At 39.7% G+C, this 19032-nt stretch overlaps 1 protein-coding gene across 1 annotated transcript in view; it reads left to right on the top strand.

Annotated features, from left to right (window-relative positions):
- Window positions 1–19032, top strand: part of COL26A1 (collagen type XXVI alpha 1 chain) — a 556823-nt gene that overhangs the window by 505943 nt on the left and 31848 nt on the right. The window contains exons 5-8 of the mRNA XM_089683751.1: window positions 11703–11853; window positions 13066–13101; window positions 13834–13932; window positions 16295–16447. Of these exons, the coding sequence (XP_089539877.1) occupies window positions 11703–11853; window positions 13066–13101; window positions 13834–13932; window positions 16295–16447 (439 nt within the window). The remainder of the gene's footprint in view (window positions 1–11702; window positions 11854–13065; window positions 13102–13833; window positions 13933–16294; window positions 16448–19032) is intronic.

The following is a 19032-nucleotide window of genomic DNA, read 5'->3' as shown; positions in this document are numbered from 1 at the left end:
AAAAAAATATCCGGATATCCTGCCATGAAGCTTCTTACTGAGGCAGTTCCTGTTATGTGGTGGTAACTCTTTGTTCCCGGCTCCCAACTGTTCCCCTTGTAACAGTTCCACTAACAATTACATAGTCACCCTATAACATGTTCTCCCGATGCAGGCCATATGGAAGAAAAATATATTTAAAATATTCATCCCAAATATAATAACATCTGAAAAGCTACAATTTTGGTCATATTTAATATATTTAAAAAACAAAAAAACAAAAAACAATATATATATATATAAATATATATATATATATATATATATATATATATACTGCATGTTGAAATGCGTTTTTGTTACAAAATATATGAAATTTTTTTTAAAAAATACATTTTTTAAATATACTGTATGTCTTTAAAAATACAAATCTACATTTTTGGAATGCATTTACAAATATATGTAAAAATATATGTTAAAATGGCTTTTTTATATGATAAAAAATTTCTAAATAATATTTAAAAAAATATATTTTAAAAAATATTTTTCATGTATTTTGTAATATATAAAAAATGCATTTCAACATGCAGTATATAATAACATATATTTCTTCATATATTTGTAAATGCATTCCAAAAATGTAGATTTGTATTTTTAAAGACATACAGTATATCTGAAATGTATTTTTGAAAATATACATTTTGTATTAAAAACGCATTTCAACATGCAGTATATGTATATATATATGTGTGTGTGTGTGTGTATATATATATATATATATATATATATATATATATATATTGAATATGGCCAAAAATGTAGCATTTCAAATAAATGTCAATATATTTGGGAAGAATATTTTTAAAATATATTTCAAATATATCTTCTTTCATTTGGGAGGCTACAAGTGGCTGTACTAATGCACATTGCAACAGCCATTGTACACTCTTGTCACTATCATCAAACTCACCCAAGAGTAATGATGTGCAGTCATCGCTGGAGTGCATGACATAAAGTCCCTGTAAATAGGCTGTAGATAATGAGAAGCACTGGGATGCAGCAAAGGATGAAAAAATAATGATTATCCAGTCGGATTTTTCAGAATTCCATAGATTGGGCCTACTGCAGAAATTACCAAAAATACAAATTTGCAAAGGTGATGCCCTTCTGTCAGTGCACACCTAACCCACTAGGTCTTAAAACTTCACTTTTATTACAAATATAACACTAAAATTATCTAAAACAAAAACCCTCATGTGGCTTCAATTGTTGAAGCCATACAAGGATGTTTTAGATAATTTTTAAAAAATATTTTTAGTAAAAGTCAGGTTTTAAGACCCAGTGGGTTAGGTGTGCACTGACATTAGTATATCACCCTTGCAAATTTATATTAAAGAATGAAAAATATTTTTAAAAAATGACCAGTTGTTTATAATATGTTGTATAATAGATATTAACCTCTTGACTTACATAGGATTTACCCCCCCTTCCTGACCTGGCCATTGTTTGGCGATATGAAGCTGCATTACTTCAAATGACAATTGCATGATCATGGTCATGCAACACTGTACATAAATGAAATTTATGTCCTTTTTTCCTCACAAATAGAGCTTTCTTTTGGTGCTATTTGATCGCCTCTGCATTTTTTATTTTTTGTGCTCCAGTTTTGAGAAAAAACAATATTTTTGACTTTTTGCTATTAAACATGTCCAGTAAAAAAAGTTTAAAAATCAAATTTCAGCATAAATTTAGGCCAAAATGTATTCTGCTACATTTTTTTTTATACTAGTAAAGGCGTGATCAGCGACTTATAGCGGGACTGCGGTGGGCATTCTGACACTGGGGAGAACTGACTCTCACTGACATCCCCAGTGACACTAATACAGTGATCAGTGCTCATAAAAAGCACTGACACTGTACTAATGGCACTGGGCAGGAAGGGGTTAACATCTGGGGCGATCAAAGGGATAACTGTGTGCTCTGTGTGTGTGTGTTTTACTGTGCAAAGCCATACAAAGCATTTTGCAGGAGCTGACAGGGGAGAGCTCTGTATTGTTTATATACAGGTCTCTTCCCCGTCTGTGATACATGGCGTTCACCGGGTGTCGGTATGGAATCACCGGCCGGGACCTTGTGATCGACAGACGAGGCCGCCAATGGCGATGCGGGTAGGGAGCATGCTGCCCACTACCCAGAAATGCAAAGTCACGTATATATACGTGATTTTGTGCAGCCCTGTAGCAGTATTTCTACTATAGGGCGGTGGGAAAGTGGTTAAAGTGGAACTGCACTGCGTCTGGGCACCACAAGCCAAAACTGCTGTTTAATTCATTTTTAATATTTAAAGCAAACTCGCCCATCCATCCATGACTCCATGTTTTATTTTGCTGAGAAATCATTTTGAATTCCCCAATCCCGGCATTTCTGGCAGTGGCTATCTTGAGTAAGGGCAGATGATTCATGTAGCATTTACTTCCTGGGCTCCTACTGTCCTTAGCTCAGGCATAGGCTAAGTTGAGAGCTCTCCCCTCCTGAAGACTGCTGGAATGTATGACATCATTTGCCTAGGCATGGACACCAGAAAGTAACTGAAGAAATCTAAAAAAATAGTTTAAAACAAGTAAATATGATCTACTTTCCTATCTATTTACAAATGCTGGCAGCATAAAGATTACAGATAGTCCATGTTGATTGAGAGAGTGAAGTTCCACTTTAAATATCATCCACTTAGGGTTTTACATCTACATTACATCTACATCGCTGATAACTAACATTTGAAAGAATGAATTTATGAAGTAGACCTAACCCTTACACTAAACTCTCATATAAGCTTTTATTATGTTATAGGAAACCTGAGCAAAATATGGAAGCTGCCAATTTTGACCTCCAGAACCATTTTTGACCTCTAGCTGTCATATTGACTCTGTTATTTTCAATCAGGGTTGGCTTTTTAAGGGTTGACCTGTAGACAGCCACAGCTTAGCACCCTAACTCTGTGTTTCTCAACCTTTTTTCAGTCATGGCACCCATTAAAATAATGCAAAATGTTGAGGCACCCCAGTCTAAAAAAACCTAAATGTTACTTAGGTAACTGAGCCGGGAACAAGGCACAATACCACCTTCAGAAGCCCCGTGAACATCAGACCAAAGATCCCCCCCATTACAACAAAGAGCCACCCCTATACATCAGAGTCCCCCATCATATCAGGGTCCCCTCCATCATATCAGAGCCTCCTTGTCACATCAGAATCCCTCCGTCCTCTCATTACATCAGAGTCCCATAATCACAAAGCCCCCAGAAACACAGTCATCTTCATCCTCAGAGCCCCCCGATCATACCATCCCCCTGCGCTGCTGCAAAACTTGGGTGTGGTTTTCTGTAGTTTTTGGTGACTTTAGATAGTGCCTGCTGGTTACTTGGCATTGTAAAGATGCCTGAAGGGTGTGGGGCTAATTGCCTTGTGTGGTCATTTGGATCCCGCTCTGCACCTTCCTGAAAGGGTTGCAAACACCCCACAACTTTTTCTCACTGACTAAACATGGATAATTACTGACAGAGTGCATTTTTACTGACAACTGAGAATTAATATTTAAAAAAATCTAAACAATATGTAAAAATTTAAAATGCCATAACAAGTAATATGCTTGTCTTTACAATGAAAAAGTCAAAACAGTGTAACAAAAAACGTGAGCACGACTAGTATTATGAAAGACTTGAGGAACCCTAGGACTGAGTGGAAAGTAAATCCAACAGTGCGCGAGGCGCCCCATGGTAACTGGTGGTCAAGATCAGGTTGCATCTAACAGTGGAAGTGGCTTAAAGGGAAGTGATTAAACAGAGTCTAGTCCCTGCATATATACACATATGCCACAGGTCTTGTACCCACAAAATATTCCTAATTTAAAAAAAACCAAAAACAAAACCTTCGTTTGCATATGCTTTTCGGCACACAAGAAATAATTTTGCCTGACTGAACCTACCTTAAAGGATAAGTTCACCTTTGGGAACATGTTACATTTTCCACTCTTTTTTTTAGGGTGGAACATGTAACAAGCTTCTAATGCTGCAGTCCCTACCTGATTCCCCCCCCCCCCCCCCCCCCGGTGTGTAAGCAGTATGGGAGGAAGAGCCCCGTACTAGCTGTCACTTTTTAAAAACACACTGCCGTGTCACTCATTCACAGAGTTCTGTGAATGAAAGAACTACAAGTACCGACATCCTTTGAGAACGTCGGATTGCAGTTCTCAATTAACTACCATAGTGCTGTGGAGTGCTGCGGTAGTTCATTGATTCTTCCTGTCAGTGTATCTACTAGCTGGTATGGGATGTATGGGCAAGCAGATTAACTGACGAGTCTACAGGAGACTTGCATGGCACCAGTGCATGCATGTTCTGATACAGCAGCTGCAATGCTTTACAGGCACCTGCAACAAAAAATAATAAATGCACTTTTTTTACTTGCAAAAAAATGTGCATTTATTATTGTTTGTCTACGGGTGAACCTATCCTTTAAAGAAGAACTTCATTAAAACCAGAAACTGGTAAGATGCTGAACACTTTGGTCAGGACTATTTAACAGACAACATATATAGAGTGAAGGAGTCAGGATTTTTAGGCCCCGTGATATTTGCGCAAACCCTGCTAAACTTTCAAAACCCCACCTACATTATTACTAAATATAAAAGTTAAACTGTATTGAGTTAATAAATAACAAATATTTATACATTTTTAATTTCACAGTTTTGTGAATCCGTTAAAATTGAAGGTACACAAAACTGTAAATCAGCAATTTAGTCTAAAAATTTGAAGGTTATAATTTTTCAATTACAGCTTTCAGAGTTTGTAAAAGACCCACCTCCTCCCAAAACCATACAATTTCGAAAGCACATGACTTGTAGAACAAAAGGAATACAGATTTTTTTAGGTCCTGCAATAGTTGCCCAAATGTTTATCAAATTAATATTTTCACTAATAATACACTAAATCATTATTAGAATGCATAAACACAACATACAAAATTCCTGTTAAATTCCTTCTAATACCTCATTCACATAATATACATACTAAAGCATACACCTATGCGAGGCCATGTTTGACTGCACAGGAATGCACATGTGGTTTATGCCTCCCTGTGCAGGCAGCCCCATTCATGTCAATTGGGATACAGTGGCTGCACAGACATGGCTGCTGCACCCAATCTGACATCTGTCTGAGTGTGGGTGCATGGCCCTGAATGCAGGCAGTGTGAGTTCAAGACCGGGGCGGACTGACAACTCATGGGGCCCCCGGGCAATAGGGGATCATGGGGCCCCTGTGTCCTTGCCCAAACTCAAAAAAGCCTATGAAAAAGGTACCAGGGGCATCTCATGGGGCCCCCTACTGACCCCGGGCCCTCGGGCAGTGCCCGAGTTTCCAAATGGTCAGTCCGCCCCTGGTTCAAGAACATGCACTTGCAACCACATAGATATCCTAATGGGAGCAGTGGCTGTGGCTGTGTCTGTGCAACCACTGAGTCTCAACTGATATCATTGTCTGCACGGTGGAGGCACGGAACACCTGTTCATTCCTGTGTAGGTAAACACAGCCTCGCATAGGCGTATGCTTTAGTACTTATATTATGTGAACGAGGTATTAGTAGGAATTTAGCAGGAATTCTGTAAGTATGCTGAGTTTATGTGTGCTAATAATGATTTAGTGTATTATTAGTGATACACTAATACAGGTCCATACAGAAAAAGAAGCATCTATGTAGAGGCACAAGAGGTGGGAAGAGGGTCCATAGAGCCCAAAAGAAGATGGGTATAACAGGTTATGGTATTTTCAACCTAGCAACACCACTCTGACTGCGGAGGAAACAGCATTGTTGAATAAAAGTTTAAATATACATGCCAGACCAAATTAAACAAATTTCAAACTTATGCTGACATTTATAAGTTTTCTAGATAGGTGTCCTCAATGCTGGTTCACATATATGTGGATTGGATGTGGTTTCAACAGCTACCAATCCGCATGACATATGAAAAAACATTGCTTCCTATGGTGCCTGTTCACATATGTGCGGTGCACTGGCGGTGTGTATTCAAATGTGGTTTGAAAAAGAGTCATGTACGATTTCTGAGCAGTGCGGTTCAGGTGCAGATTACAGGTTATTGACTTCTATGGGAACCTCTTCTAAACGGCATATGTGTGGACAGGATAATCCTGTCCTGAACCTGATGTAAACAAGACATGAACCTCAGAACAACTACTGTATCAATCAGCTATTGGTGTGTGTTGGCTGAAATGTTTTAATAAGCTAAAAATCATATAACTACTGGTGAGTGCATATTGATGGAAGATTTGCACTGAGGATATGTCACGCTTGGTTTGCTGCACTGTGGAGCACTATCAGAGGAGACTTCTGATTTGCTGTTTGGAAATTATTTGAACTGTCTCATTTATTTGCACAGATACTTCATGTTCACTTTAGTGGTATTTCATCACGCTCTTTGTATATTATTTTTAAGCGTTCGATTATTCATGCACTTTTTGTATACATTTTGATTTGCTGTATGCATCATGTTTACAAAGGAATTTTTGATGCACTGTATTAGCATTGCACAGATTTTAATTCATGTATGCTGTAGTATACCCTGCATGAGCAAGGCCTTACTATGGTTCTTTTTTTTAAAAAAATGTATACAATGTTATTTTTTATATTTTTTAGTTTGTGGTTTTTTTTTGGGGGGGGGGGGCGGGCTTTGGTGAAACCTTCGGCACCTGAACAAACTCCTGATGTCTCTTTTTGAGGAGTCCTCATTCCCTCTGTTCTGTTCCTCTGTACAAGTCCTCATTCCCTCTGTTCGGTTCCTCTGTACAAGTCCTCATTCCCTCTGTTCTGTTCCTCTGTACAAGTCCTCATTCCTTCTGTTCTGTTCTATGAAGTCACAAACTAAGAAGAGCAAACATAGTTTACTATGCTTCAGTGATGAATGAACACAGGAGCGATCAGTAGCAACCACTCACTGTGATCATTCAGGTTATGTTTACCAGCCCCCCTGCTCTCCTTCCTGACACTGAACTCCCGCCCAGCAGCAGCTGCAACCAGCAGGAGGGGGAGGACGGGAAGCCAGCAGTGCTGAAGGGAGGGGGCCAGTACAAAAGGCATCAGAGCATCATAGAAGAAAGGTTCTATTTGCAGAGTTAAATCCCCCTGTGGCTCCATTGCGGCAACCAAAGCCTATTTGCCTTTAGCAAATCAACCCCTTTGTGTCTTGATTAGTGGTTGTGTTACAGCTATGATTGATATCAACATTGTTTTCAGAACGGAACACCAACCTACCTACTTCTCACTCACAACACTGAGGGAAACATGGGGGTGAAGTTCTAGGAGTATAACAACACTGAAACCCAAACTTTACATTTTATAAATAATTATTTGTGTATTTGTAGTTCACCACACATTTCTGCTTTTACATTAGGTTAGATTCATTAATCCAAGACTGAAGAAATGAGATCAGTGAAATAACTGATAAAATCTATCTAACCATAAATCCGGACCTCCCACTGTAGATGACTGTGGTGGGCACCTGTCACCAGTCCAGGCCCAGATCAAAGCCTTATTACAAGTTACATTGCTTAGGTAGTGATTTTCTTGCTCCTACAGTGTAGGACCACTATATGATGTCATTTCATACAAATAGAAGTACAGCTTTGATCTCAAAGCAGTAATGCTTGTAGATAAGATTTCGTATCTTCCTCATTTCTGTTGTATAGATTGTCCAGGCATTTACAACTTAATCTATACACCGAGTACTAGAGTGGGAGACACATGTGAAAACAATTCAGCTTTTTTTGGAATGCAGCCTTATACCTGTGTTTAAAATCAATGTGGCACAAGGTTAGAGGGCATGGGAAAGCTTTAAGCAATGGCTAAACCAATTACTGCTGTATGGAACAGATTTTAGACTCGCTGATTAATGGCCATGATTGGTTTGAAGTTTTGGAGACAAAACCTGCCAGCAACTGTGTATTTAGACAAGACCCTTTCATTGGTTTATGGTTACAAGTGCACATAGAGCTTACATCATGCCAGGCTATAGTTGACCAAAGCTTGCTAAGCCTATTTGGACAATAATGTTTATGCACTGTAATCACTGCTGACCCACATAAAACAAATAATCTGTCTTTCCACTACATGATTTTATCATTATTACTATTAATACAATCATTATGTGTTACCTACATGTACCTACTGTAGAGAGGAATCAGAAGCCAACAATGTGTGGGTCTTTATAGCGAATCTGAAAGTTTTGATATGTTATAGGGGACATCTAGAAATGTTAATTGTAATTAAGCAGTGCCCTGAAATTATTTATTTATTTATTATTTTGTCTTGAACTTGACCTAAAAAATTGTGCACTTCTTGACATGTGAGAATGCCTAAGCACTCAGCTAAACATAGCCACATAGTTCTGTGTCTGCTGCCTCTGACTACTAGTCTCAGGAGATTTGGAGTGGGATTATTGATATTATTAAAGTGGTTCTAAAGTCTCAAGGTTTTTTACCTTCATGCATTCTATGTATGAAGGTAAAAAACCTTCTGTGTGTAGCAGCCCCCCCCCCTTACACTTACCTGAGCCCCTTCTTGATCCAGCGAAGTCCACAGGAGCCTCGGTTCACCCACTCCTGAATTGCTGTCAATTACAGCCAGTCAGCCAATCAGGAGATGTAGGGGGCGGGGTCGAGCCTCGGCTCTGTGTGTAAATGGGAAAACAGAGCCATGGCTCCGGAGCACACCTGCTTGGGTGCCCCATAACAAGGTGTTTGCTATGGGGGCATCCAAAAGGAGGGAGGGGCCAAGAGTGCCTACAGGAGACCCAAGAAGACGAGGATCTGGGCAGCTCTGTGCACAACCATTACACAGAGTAGGTAAGTATGACATGTTTGCTATTTTCAAGAAAAAAAAACAAGACTTTAGTAACATTTTAATATTATAATTAAACAGGAAAAACAAAAAAGATTTAGTGATACTAAACAAAGAAGTGTTATTTGCCATACATCATATATATTATGCCACTGTATTTTGTGTAGTGCGGACTGGCATCCGCTGTAGGCAAAGCGACGCACCCATATGTCGCTGCCTACTTCCAGGTTTAGGGCGTGGGCATGCATGCCCCCATCCGCCACCCACTGTGATTGTGCACAGTGGGAGCCTGTCAGCAAGTCCCAGACAAAGCAAAGGAGGAATGAGAAGCTGAGAGATATAGCAGTAAAAGCAGAACACTTTACAAATATTATACATAGTTAAGCACACATTTAACCTCTTGATTGACCTAGATGTTAACCCATTCCTAGTCAGTGTCATTAATACAGTGACAGAGTATAGCAGGGGTCTTGAATAAAATTTACGGAGGTCCGGTCAGCAAAATTTCCTTACAGCAGAGGTCTGAATCTCGTTAGCGATATAAAACATCACAGTCCCCTGGTACATTATCATCTTTAGTGTACCTTTCACACTATAGTCCCCCTACATCACAGTCCCCTCTTTAAAGAAGTCCCACAATGTCCTCAGTTCCCCGTCACATCGCAGTGCCTCTTTACACATCAAAGTGTCCCTTAACACAACACAGCGCCCCTTAACACAACACAGTGCCCCTTAACACAACATAGCATCCCTAACATAACACAGCACCTCTAACACAACATAGCACCCCTAACAACATAGCACCCCTTAACACAACACAGTGCCCCCATTACAACACAGTGCCCTCATTACAACACAACGCCCCCATCACAACACAGTGCCCCTTAACATGACACAGCGCCCCTTTTAATGCAATCCTTCCCCTGCACAGTCCTATGGTACCTTAGTCAGAGCAGAGGCACTAATCCTTCTGGGGTGTCCTCTCCTGGGCCTCCAGCCCGCCACCGATGCCATCGGACGGCAGGAGCTGCAGATCGGGACTGAGGGGCAGGAGCTGCCCAAGTTATTATGTTAACAATGGGGTAATTGCCTGGCTTGCCAATATGAAAAGACTCCAGCTTTCTGTCTCGAGCTGCAGAGAGCGGAAGTCTTTACATATTAACAAGCTGGGTAGTCACCAGCTCCCGCCCCTTAGTCCTGATCTGCAGCTCCTCACACTCCGCCCACTGTGAGGATGACATCGGTGGTTGAGTGAGAGGCCCAGAAGAGGATACCCAGCCGTGGCAGTGGCATGGCTGCTGTCCAGAAAGGACTCTCCCTCGATCCAGTTCCGGACCGGGGTTCGCCATTTAGTGACCACTGGTGTATAGCATTATCACTGATCACTGTATTAATGTCACTGGTGATGTCAGTGGCAGTTAGTCAGTTCCCCCCAGCGTCAGTTAGTGTCAATATGCCCGCCACACTATTGCAGCCCCATTATAATTCGCTGATTGCCACCATTAGTAGTATAAACTTTTTTTTTTATTCCAGTATATACCATAATTTATAAGCACTATAACTTTCATGAAAAACCAATACACTAATTGGGGTTTATTTATCAAAAACCTGTAGCAGGGAAGTGTCATTTGCCACTCTATAGTTATTTAAGCTGCACAGAATAACACGATGGAAATGAAGATCTTAGAAGGTAACTGAAATTTCAGGATGCTCAATAGAGGACACCAGCTGGTCTACACAATCTCAGCCTGTAGTGGGAACATAGAGAAGATGGGAGGGACAGCTGAAGACAGAATAAACCAGGTATATTTCTCTCTACACAAAACCAATGTTGTAGTGGCTTTGTGAGTATGTCCACTGTTATATATAATGAGAGTTTTTCATAGTGTGGGTTTAATGACACTTTAAAACATATTGTTTTATTGTTGCACACATATTAAAATACAAAATATGAAGATAACTGTGAAGCACAATTTTGTACAATATACATCATATTAAATTATTAATGTATTAATAAATTATCACTGGTAATTGATAATTTAATATTAAATTGATATTATTATGATTATACAGGATTATTATAGCGCTAACAGTTTTCTCAACACTATAAAATAATGAGACAGTGCAGTTTATCAAGACAAGAAGGTAGGAGGGTCCTGCTTGTGAGCGCTTACAACCTAAAAGAGAGTAAAAGTGATACCAAAGGTAATAGTTATTGGAAAAAGTTAAAAAAAAAACAGTTTTTAGGTGGGATAAACTTCCTAGAAGAGTTCACTTTTTTTTTTTAGGGACTGCCTAAAGATGGACAGAATAGGAGGTAGATGGACAGATTAGGGTAGGAAGCTCCAGAGCCTCTGGAGAAATCCTGAAGGTGAGCATGGGAGGAGGAGAATAAGGATCTAGGGAGCAGGAGGTCTTGGGAGGAGCAGCGAACAGTTTAGGTGATGTTTTGAGAGAAGGTTGGTGATAAAATTTGGGGCAGAGCGGTGGATGGCTTTAGATCTTTTTATTATTTTGACCATTGGATACAGCTTCCATGCTGATTTATCGAGCTGATTTAATTTAAACCCATACCATCACATGAACGATTGTCAGTTGTGTTGATGATACTTCCAGGGACATTGCTAAAACAGAGTGTATTACCTACTATAAGTCAATGTCTTGAGAACAAGACCCTGTGCAGAATGTATGTAATGTAAGCCTTATATTTTATAAAAAGCCTATTTTGAAAGATTACTATTCCATGTATCAGTAACGCATGTCTATAGAACTGTGACCTGCCCATGTGCCTACTCATTGTTTATATTGTCCCTGTAGATCATCACACTGGAGTCTTCTGAGAAAGTATCAGAGAATGATCTGCCAATTACAAGAGGCACAACTGTGTGGAACGAGGGCTACCTGCCTGATGCCATTCCGCTGCTGAGCCCAGGAGGAATATTTAGAAAATCGGTAAAATCTCCACCAGGTGAGATTAGATAATATAATGAAAAGAACATGAAAAGACATACTGTATCTTTTTTGTTTTATGAGTAAATAGCCAATCAGAACTTGAGGCACAGATATACTAGATTTAATAATTTATCATGTAGAATGCATTTACATGCAGAACTGCATAGCTACAGAGATTTACAATAAGACTGACAAAATAATTAGCTTAGCAGGGCATGTAAATGAAATCTGGCCCTGACTACAAAATGGGGCATTGCTCTGGGGTAGGCATGTCAAACTGGTCTTTATGCAGCCCAAGGTTTTTTTTTGTTAATGATTTAAAGCCCAACTCTGGAAAATCAGCAAATTTCTTCTTGTAGTGGGTCTGTTCCGTTTAGGTGTGGGGGAGGGTAAAAGCATTTTACATACCCTATACTTCACTCCCCCGGCAGACAAATCTCTACCATGATCTGGTGGTGGACTGTTCCTTGGCGGTTGCATGTCCAGTGCAGGGCTATGGACCCTGCATTGGTCTTGATTACATCAGGGCCTTAGACTGGTGGAGCATGGGGTCAAGATGTTTCAGGGACTAGTCCAGCAGCACAGAGGAATGGAGGTTTAGATAAGTAAATCTTATTTTCCATGCTCCCTAGACCTAAATGAGTAGTTAACCCTTGCAGTATGAGTACAGCCTCACTGCAAAGAGGAAGTTTAGTGTTTCATTGAGTTGGGCTTTAATTTAAATGGGGCCCAAAATGTTCGAGTTCCAGTCAATAAAGGCTATACTTTCTTACATAATTTTGCAGCTAAATACCTATTGTTTTATAGCCTGTGTTCCTGTGATCTGCTGCAGGTGTCAATTAAATGTTATTGACACCCCAAAAGCAGGTCACAAAGCACAGTGTGTTTGCCTGAAAAAAATTGCATGGGTATGAACACCCATGCGATCCAACTCCAGTGCGAACAAAAAAAGCTGCCTGCACACCGAATCACATGTGGTTTGCATAGGAATGCGGCGTGACAGTGTGAGCAGGGGCTTAATGTGGCCCCTTGAAAATGTATTCTATTTGATTTGGCCTACTGTTTGATTGAAACCACTGTAACCCAATCACAAAACTGGTAACTTATAATGAAAATATATGTTCTACAGAATACACTGATCAAAGCTCTGAGCAGCACTTAATTAGACTTATTGTCCCAGACTGATGTACACTTGCGGTGATTAATGATATTCAATTCAATTTAACAGGTTCCAAGGGAGATAGTGAAGAAAAGAAGGCAAGAGGTAAAAACTGCAAATGTTGCTTATGATATGTTCTCTGTATTTTTTTTTGCCATTCGAATTATCCTTACAGCCCAAATACTTGTGATACCAATTAATCATGGGTCTGCAAAACAAGAGAAAACAAAATTTCAGAGGTTCACACCTTTTCTCTTGATAACGTTTCTTTTTTGATGTCTCCAACGTGTCCTGATAACATGGGCATGTGTTCCAGAGGTTAACGGCTTAAAAATGATGATAGAACCAGCCTGGCTAGATTCAACCATACAGCAACAAAAAACATTAGTAAACAAGATGAGATATCCAGTGGTGCCTGAGGATTTTATGTTTTTGGGTTGTTTGCAGTTGAAGCACATATTGGCCTGATGGTTTATAATCTGGACCGATCGGCCACTAATTTCTACAAGAGTTTACCCTTCCCTGTACTGATGGATGTCTGAGCTTTTACGTTAAAAAAAACACTGCCTATTGTCACAACCTGATATTTACAGTAGTTTTAGCTTTGTTTGGCATTGCTTAATGGAAAAAAACGCATATTAGGCTTATATATATATATATATATATATATATATATATATATATATATATATATATATGAGCGTATTTATATGAAATGCCTAATATACCCCTTTCCCTCTTTCTCTACTGCTTTTTTAAGATAACAGTCAATTCCACAGGGTAGACTTTTTATTACAACTTTATTTCTTTTTTATGTTTTTGTATCCAAATTAACAGGCTTACCAGGAATACCAGGACCACCTGGACCTATAGGCTTACCTGGGTCAAAAGGAGATCATGGAGAATTGGGTGAAGCTGGACCAGCCGGTCCTCCAGGTATAAAGAAAATAAATTGTTTTTAGCCAGAGTTCCAAACCATGAACTGCATTTCTACTAAAAGATTCACTGTTTTGTTACATCTCTTTGAAATCAAATACTGTATAATGACATCAATATTTTAGGAGGCATAAAAATGTCATGCAATATAGAATATCTCTACAATGAATATATTTTGGATTTCAGAGTTGTTACTTGTACCACATCCATAATAACTTAAGTAGACAAATGTATACACAATCAGGGTGTTGCCATGTGAAATTTTTAAGGTACATAGTAGAGATGAGCGAATTTTTCAAAAATTCGATTCGGCTGATTCGGCGAATTCCAGGAAGAAATTTGATTCGATGCGAATTAATTCGCTACGAAGTTAACTTATAAAAAGGGTTTCTAGGCTTCAGAGAGCCTTTAAATTAGTGCAGAACACTGTACCTTTAATTTAAATGCCCTTGGAGATGGAGAAGGAGAAGGATGAGAAGAAGGAGAAGGATGAGAAGAAGGAGAAGGATGAGAAGAAGGAGAAGGATGAGAAGAAGGAGAAGGATGAGAAGAAGGAGAAGGATGAGGAGAAGGAGAAGGATGAGAAGAAGGAGAAGGATGAGAAGAAGGAGAAGGATGAGAAGAAGGAGAAGGATGAGAAGAAGGAGAAGGATGAGAAGAAGGAGAAGGATGAGAAGAAGGAGAAGGATGAGAAGAAGGAGAAGGATGAGAAGAAGGATGAGAAGAAGGAGAAGGATGAGAAGAAGGAGAAGGATGAGAAGAAGGAGAAGGATGAGAAGAAGGAGAAGGATGAGAAGAAGGATGAGAAGAAGGATGAGAAGAAGGAGAAGGATGAGAAGGACAGTTCTGTGACAGTTTCTGTCTATTTCTGACAGTTCTGTGACATTCACTCCATACAGCGGTTTCAACCGCTGTATTGAGGGAATGTCCCAGAACTGTCAGAAATAGTCTATTTCTGACAGTTCTGGGACATGTATGGAGTGAATGTCCCAGAACTGTCAGAAATAGTCTATTTCTGACAGTTGTGGGACATTCCCTCCATACAGCGGTTTCAACCGCTGTATGGAGGGAATGTCCCAGAACTGTCATAAATAGTCTATTTCTGACAGTTGTGGGACATTCACTCCATAAAGCGGTTTCAACCGCTGTATGGAGGGAATGTCCCAGAACTGTCAGAAATAGTCTATTTCTGACAGTTCTGGGACATTCACTCCATACAGCGGTTGAAACATTGTATCTATTTGTTTCCATAAATGACATTCTGCAGATACACTTAGAGGAGCTCTGCAGATACACTTTTTGCCGGCTTGGAATTATTCTTATTTTCATCCTACTTCTTCTTCATCCTCATCCTCTTCTTCTTCTTCTGAGGATGAGGATGAGGATGAAGAAGTAGAAGAAGAAGTAGGATGAAAATAAGAATTCCAAACCGGCAAAAAGTGTATGTGCAGAGTTCCTCTATTTCTGACAGTTCTCTGACAGCTTCTTCACATGTACAGCGGTTGAAACATCTGTATCCTAAATGGAAACTAATAGATACAATGTTTCAACCGCTGTACATGTGTTCCTTCTGTCAGAGAACTGTCAGAAATAGCGGAGCTCTCTGCAGGGACACTTTTGCCGGCTGATCGGGAAAAATCCGATTCGCGCACCCGAAGTAGGCAAATATTCGGATTCGACGCGAATCAAATTTTTCCTGAAATTCGTATCGAATTCCGGTTCGCCTGGTTCGATTCGCTCATCTCTAGTACATAGGTCATTGAATCAATCTTCATTGCTTCTAAAAAACTTAATTTTATTCAGTTACCTTTGTACTATAAAATCCCACAGGGTAACACCTGGATTGTGTTTATATCTTTTTATGTTATGAAATCTACATTTATATGGATGCCAACATCTATCTGTGCAAACAATATTCCCCCTATACTATATCTACTGACTTTTAGGAATCTAACAGCATAGTCAGTATGAAGGCTTACCTTGGAATGTTTGAGGTGATTGTACTGTTTATAATTTGTGCTATTCAGTTGACAGATCATTAAATGTTGTATAGATTCACTATGTGCTCATCCATCGGCATACAGTAAGCATAAGGACATCTAAAGCAATCATTTTTTTCTGTTATATTGGTTAATATGCATGCTAGTTCACAAAGCATTTTGTATATATTCTCCAAGTATGCAACTAATGCATGCATCTCTTGTTAGCATCATAACATATTACTGTTTAATGGTAAATTTAAAAAAATCACATTTAGCATAAATCCAAACATGTAAATAATGAAATATACTTTTTGTGTTCTTGTATGTGTGTAAGTTTTTTAATTTATGTATATATTTATATGGATTATCTTTAATAACAGGACCTATAGGGCCTCCAGGTCCAAGAGGAGCTCCTGGATTAACTGGAATTCCAGGACCACCTGGGCCTCCAGGGCCCCCTGGACCACCCACAATACCAGTCTCATTTCCAGAAGGTGTTTTATACTCTTTACAGCCTAATACAGACAAAGAAAGTAAGTATGTATGACCATCACCTTTTGGCAATTAACAGTTTTGACCTTCCTATTCGTCACTAGGGGTGAACTCTTGGTAGCTCAATTTCCTATTCTGAAACAGAAACCCCATTCTACCAAAGCCATGTTTAAAATAAACTATCAATATACTGCTAATAGTAGAAACAAGACACGTGTGTATCTCATTGCCCAGCCTGTCTGTTCTGGCTATTCAATTAAAAAATATTTAGAACATAGTTCTTATACACCAGACTTTTCTAATAATGGGGCCTCAGACCCACCAAAATATTGCACTTAGCAAGAGTCTAGTATTATATAATGCTTGCATTGTAATGCTTCAAAGCAAGGTGTTTTTCTGTGTACCACTGTGTATAACTATACCACCATTTGCAATGTCTGAGTGACATTTGTAGTACGAGTTGTTTCTAGATGTCCCATCCACCTGCACTACCATGATCCAATTAGGTCATGGTCTTTTCCAAAAGTCAACTGGAATACATAAAGTCATAAAACTGTTTTCTGATTCTTTCTGTTGGTAAATGTAACTGGTAGTAGTATAAGTAAGTATATTCTCATACATGGCAGTTTTTCACAGAAATCCTGAAGTCTTCAGTGTCCTACTAATAATTTAAAACAATGTAATAGTTAAGCATAATTCATCTAGGCATACACATTATGCCTATCCAATGCTAATACAGGATGCTTATGTCATAACAGAGCTCTAATAGTTTTTCTAAAATGTTAGCTACTCTTGTAAATTGTTTTTAATGTAGAGGTGAAATATTTGTTCTTATAGTGTGCACAGCATGTGCAGACTCTTTGGGGTTTATCTACTAAAGCTGGAGAGTCCAAAATCAGACTCCCTTCTGCATAGAAACCAATCAGCTTCTAACCTCAGCTTGTTCAATGAAGCTTTGGCAATGAAACCTGGAAGCTGATTGGTTTCTATGCAGAAGGGAGTCTGATTTTGGACTCTCCAGCTTTAGTAAATAAACCCCTTTTTGTCTTTGCTCTGGACCTACTCATATAAATTAGTTCAATGTCCGCACAAAGAGGCAGGCTCAAGCATCCTATGAATAATAGAAAGTAGGGGGAGTTGTGGTAATACCTAATACAGCATGTATTTTTTCTTACCATTTCTTTCAAGTTACCTACTGAATAATGTATTTCTTTTGTACTGAAAGGGGCTTGGATTTGACAAGATAAGAGATAAATGTTGGTTACACAGACAACTTGTATGGGGAACTTCTCCCCGTACCTCTGTCACAGGTATGGGGAAAGTGGACAGCGGCTGTATGATCGGGAACATGTTACATATTCCACCCTAAAAATGGGTGGAACATGTAACATGTTCCCAAAGGTGAACTTAGCCTTTAAAAGCACAAAGGACCAAGTCCTATGCAATTCTAAACTCTTTGGCTGCAGTTATAACAGCTACTGCTGGAGGACAAAGTAAGAAAGAGGGGAAGGGAGAGAGATTTGAAGTAGTGAAGATAGGCAGGGATGGGGGAGAGTCCGGTTACAGTGCTCACGCCTGGATGGTCCCTGGAGGCTCATTGCTCAATCACTCAGTCTTGTATTTACGTTGGATCTGCCGGCTGCTGTTCCCGCCCGCACATCTCCTTCACTGCCCTGCATGGGCTGCACAGGGAGAGAGGGGTGGGAGAAGGCAGAGCAGACCCAGCCTCTTTCCTCTCCCATTTGTTCAGGGGGAATTGTGCACAGTGATAGTGTAATAACCATACTGTGCCAATACAGGTGCAGCCAGCCACCCCTACATTTACAAACAGCTTCTCCTGTCCCATGGATGTTTATTGGACAGGGAAAATCAGGCTCATACTGGGGTCTGGGTGGCCCTGGGTGTCACCCCTCTGACAGGTGTCACCCGGGTGCACCCCTATAATAACTCCACTGGATAAAACCAACTGTGCAGCTTTGACCAAAGTTGAATAATGCCCTTGCTATATTTGTATCTCATGAAGCCTGACTGGAAAACTCCCTGGGCATTGCTAAGAGACAGCTGGCTGTTACCGCTCACCTCCACCATCAAAGGGGTGAGCTCTCTGGGGATCAGAGGAAGAGCTCACTCCTGTGATAATGAAGGTGAACAGTAACAGCAAGGCGTCTCTTAGCAATGTCCATAGCGACATCCTGGGAGTTTTCCAGTCAGGCTTCAAGATGTACATAAATAGCCTATACCTATAGCGAGGGTATTATTCAACTTTCATCAAATCTGTTTGTTTTTATCTAAAGGCATCTCTTATCTGCATAGAAAGTTTTTTGGTAAATCTGAACTATGCCTTTAAGGTTTTTAAATCCTTCTGTTCCCTTCAACATTTCATTTCATTTCATTTATTACAGGTACTTATATAGCGCCATCTATTTACGCAGCGCTTTACATACAGTATATATAGTACATTCACATCAGTCCCTGCCCTCAAGGAGCTTACAATCTAAGATCCCTAACTCACATTCATACATACATATACTAAAACCAGGAGCTAATTACCCTAGCATGTCTCTGGAGTGTGGGAGGAAACCAGAGTACCCGGAGGAAACTCTTGCCAGTACAGAGAGAACATGCA

The sequence above is a fragment of the Staurois parvus genome, unplaced genomic scaffold (genome assembly GCF_062004578.1).
Source record: "Staurois parvus isolate SC_StPar_1 unplaced genomic scaffold, SC_StPar_1.0 ptg000321l, whole genome shotgun sequence".
Taxonomy (NCBI): domain Eukaryota; kingdom Metazoa; phylum Chordata; class Amphibia; order Anura; family Ranidae; genus Staurois; species Staurois parvus.
This window is presented reverse-complemented; position numbering and strand designations above follow the sequence as displayed.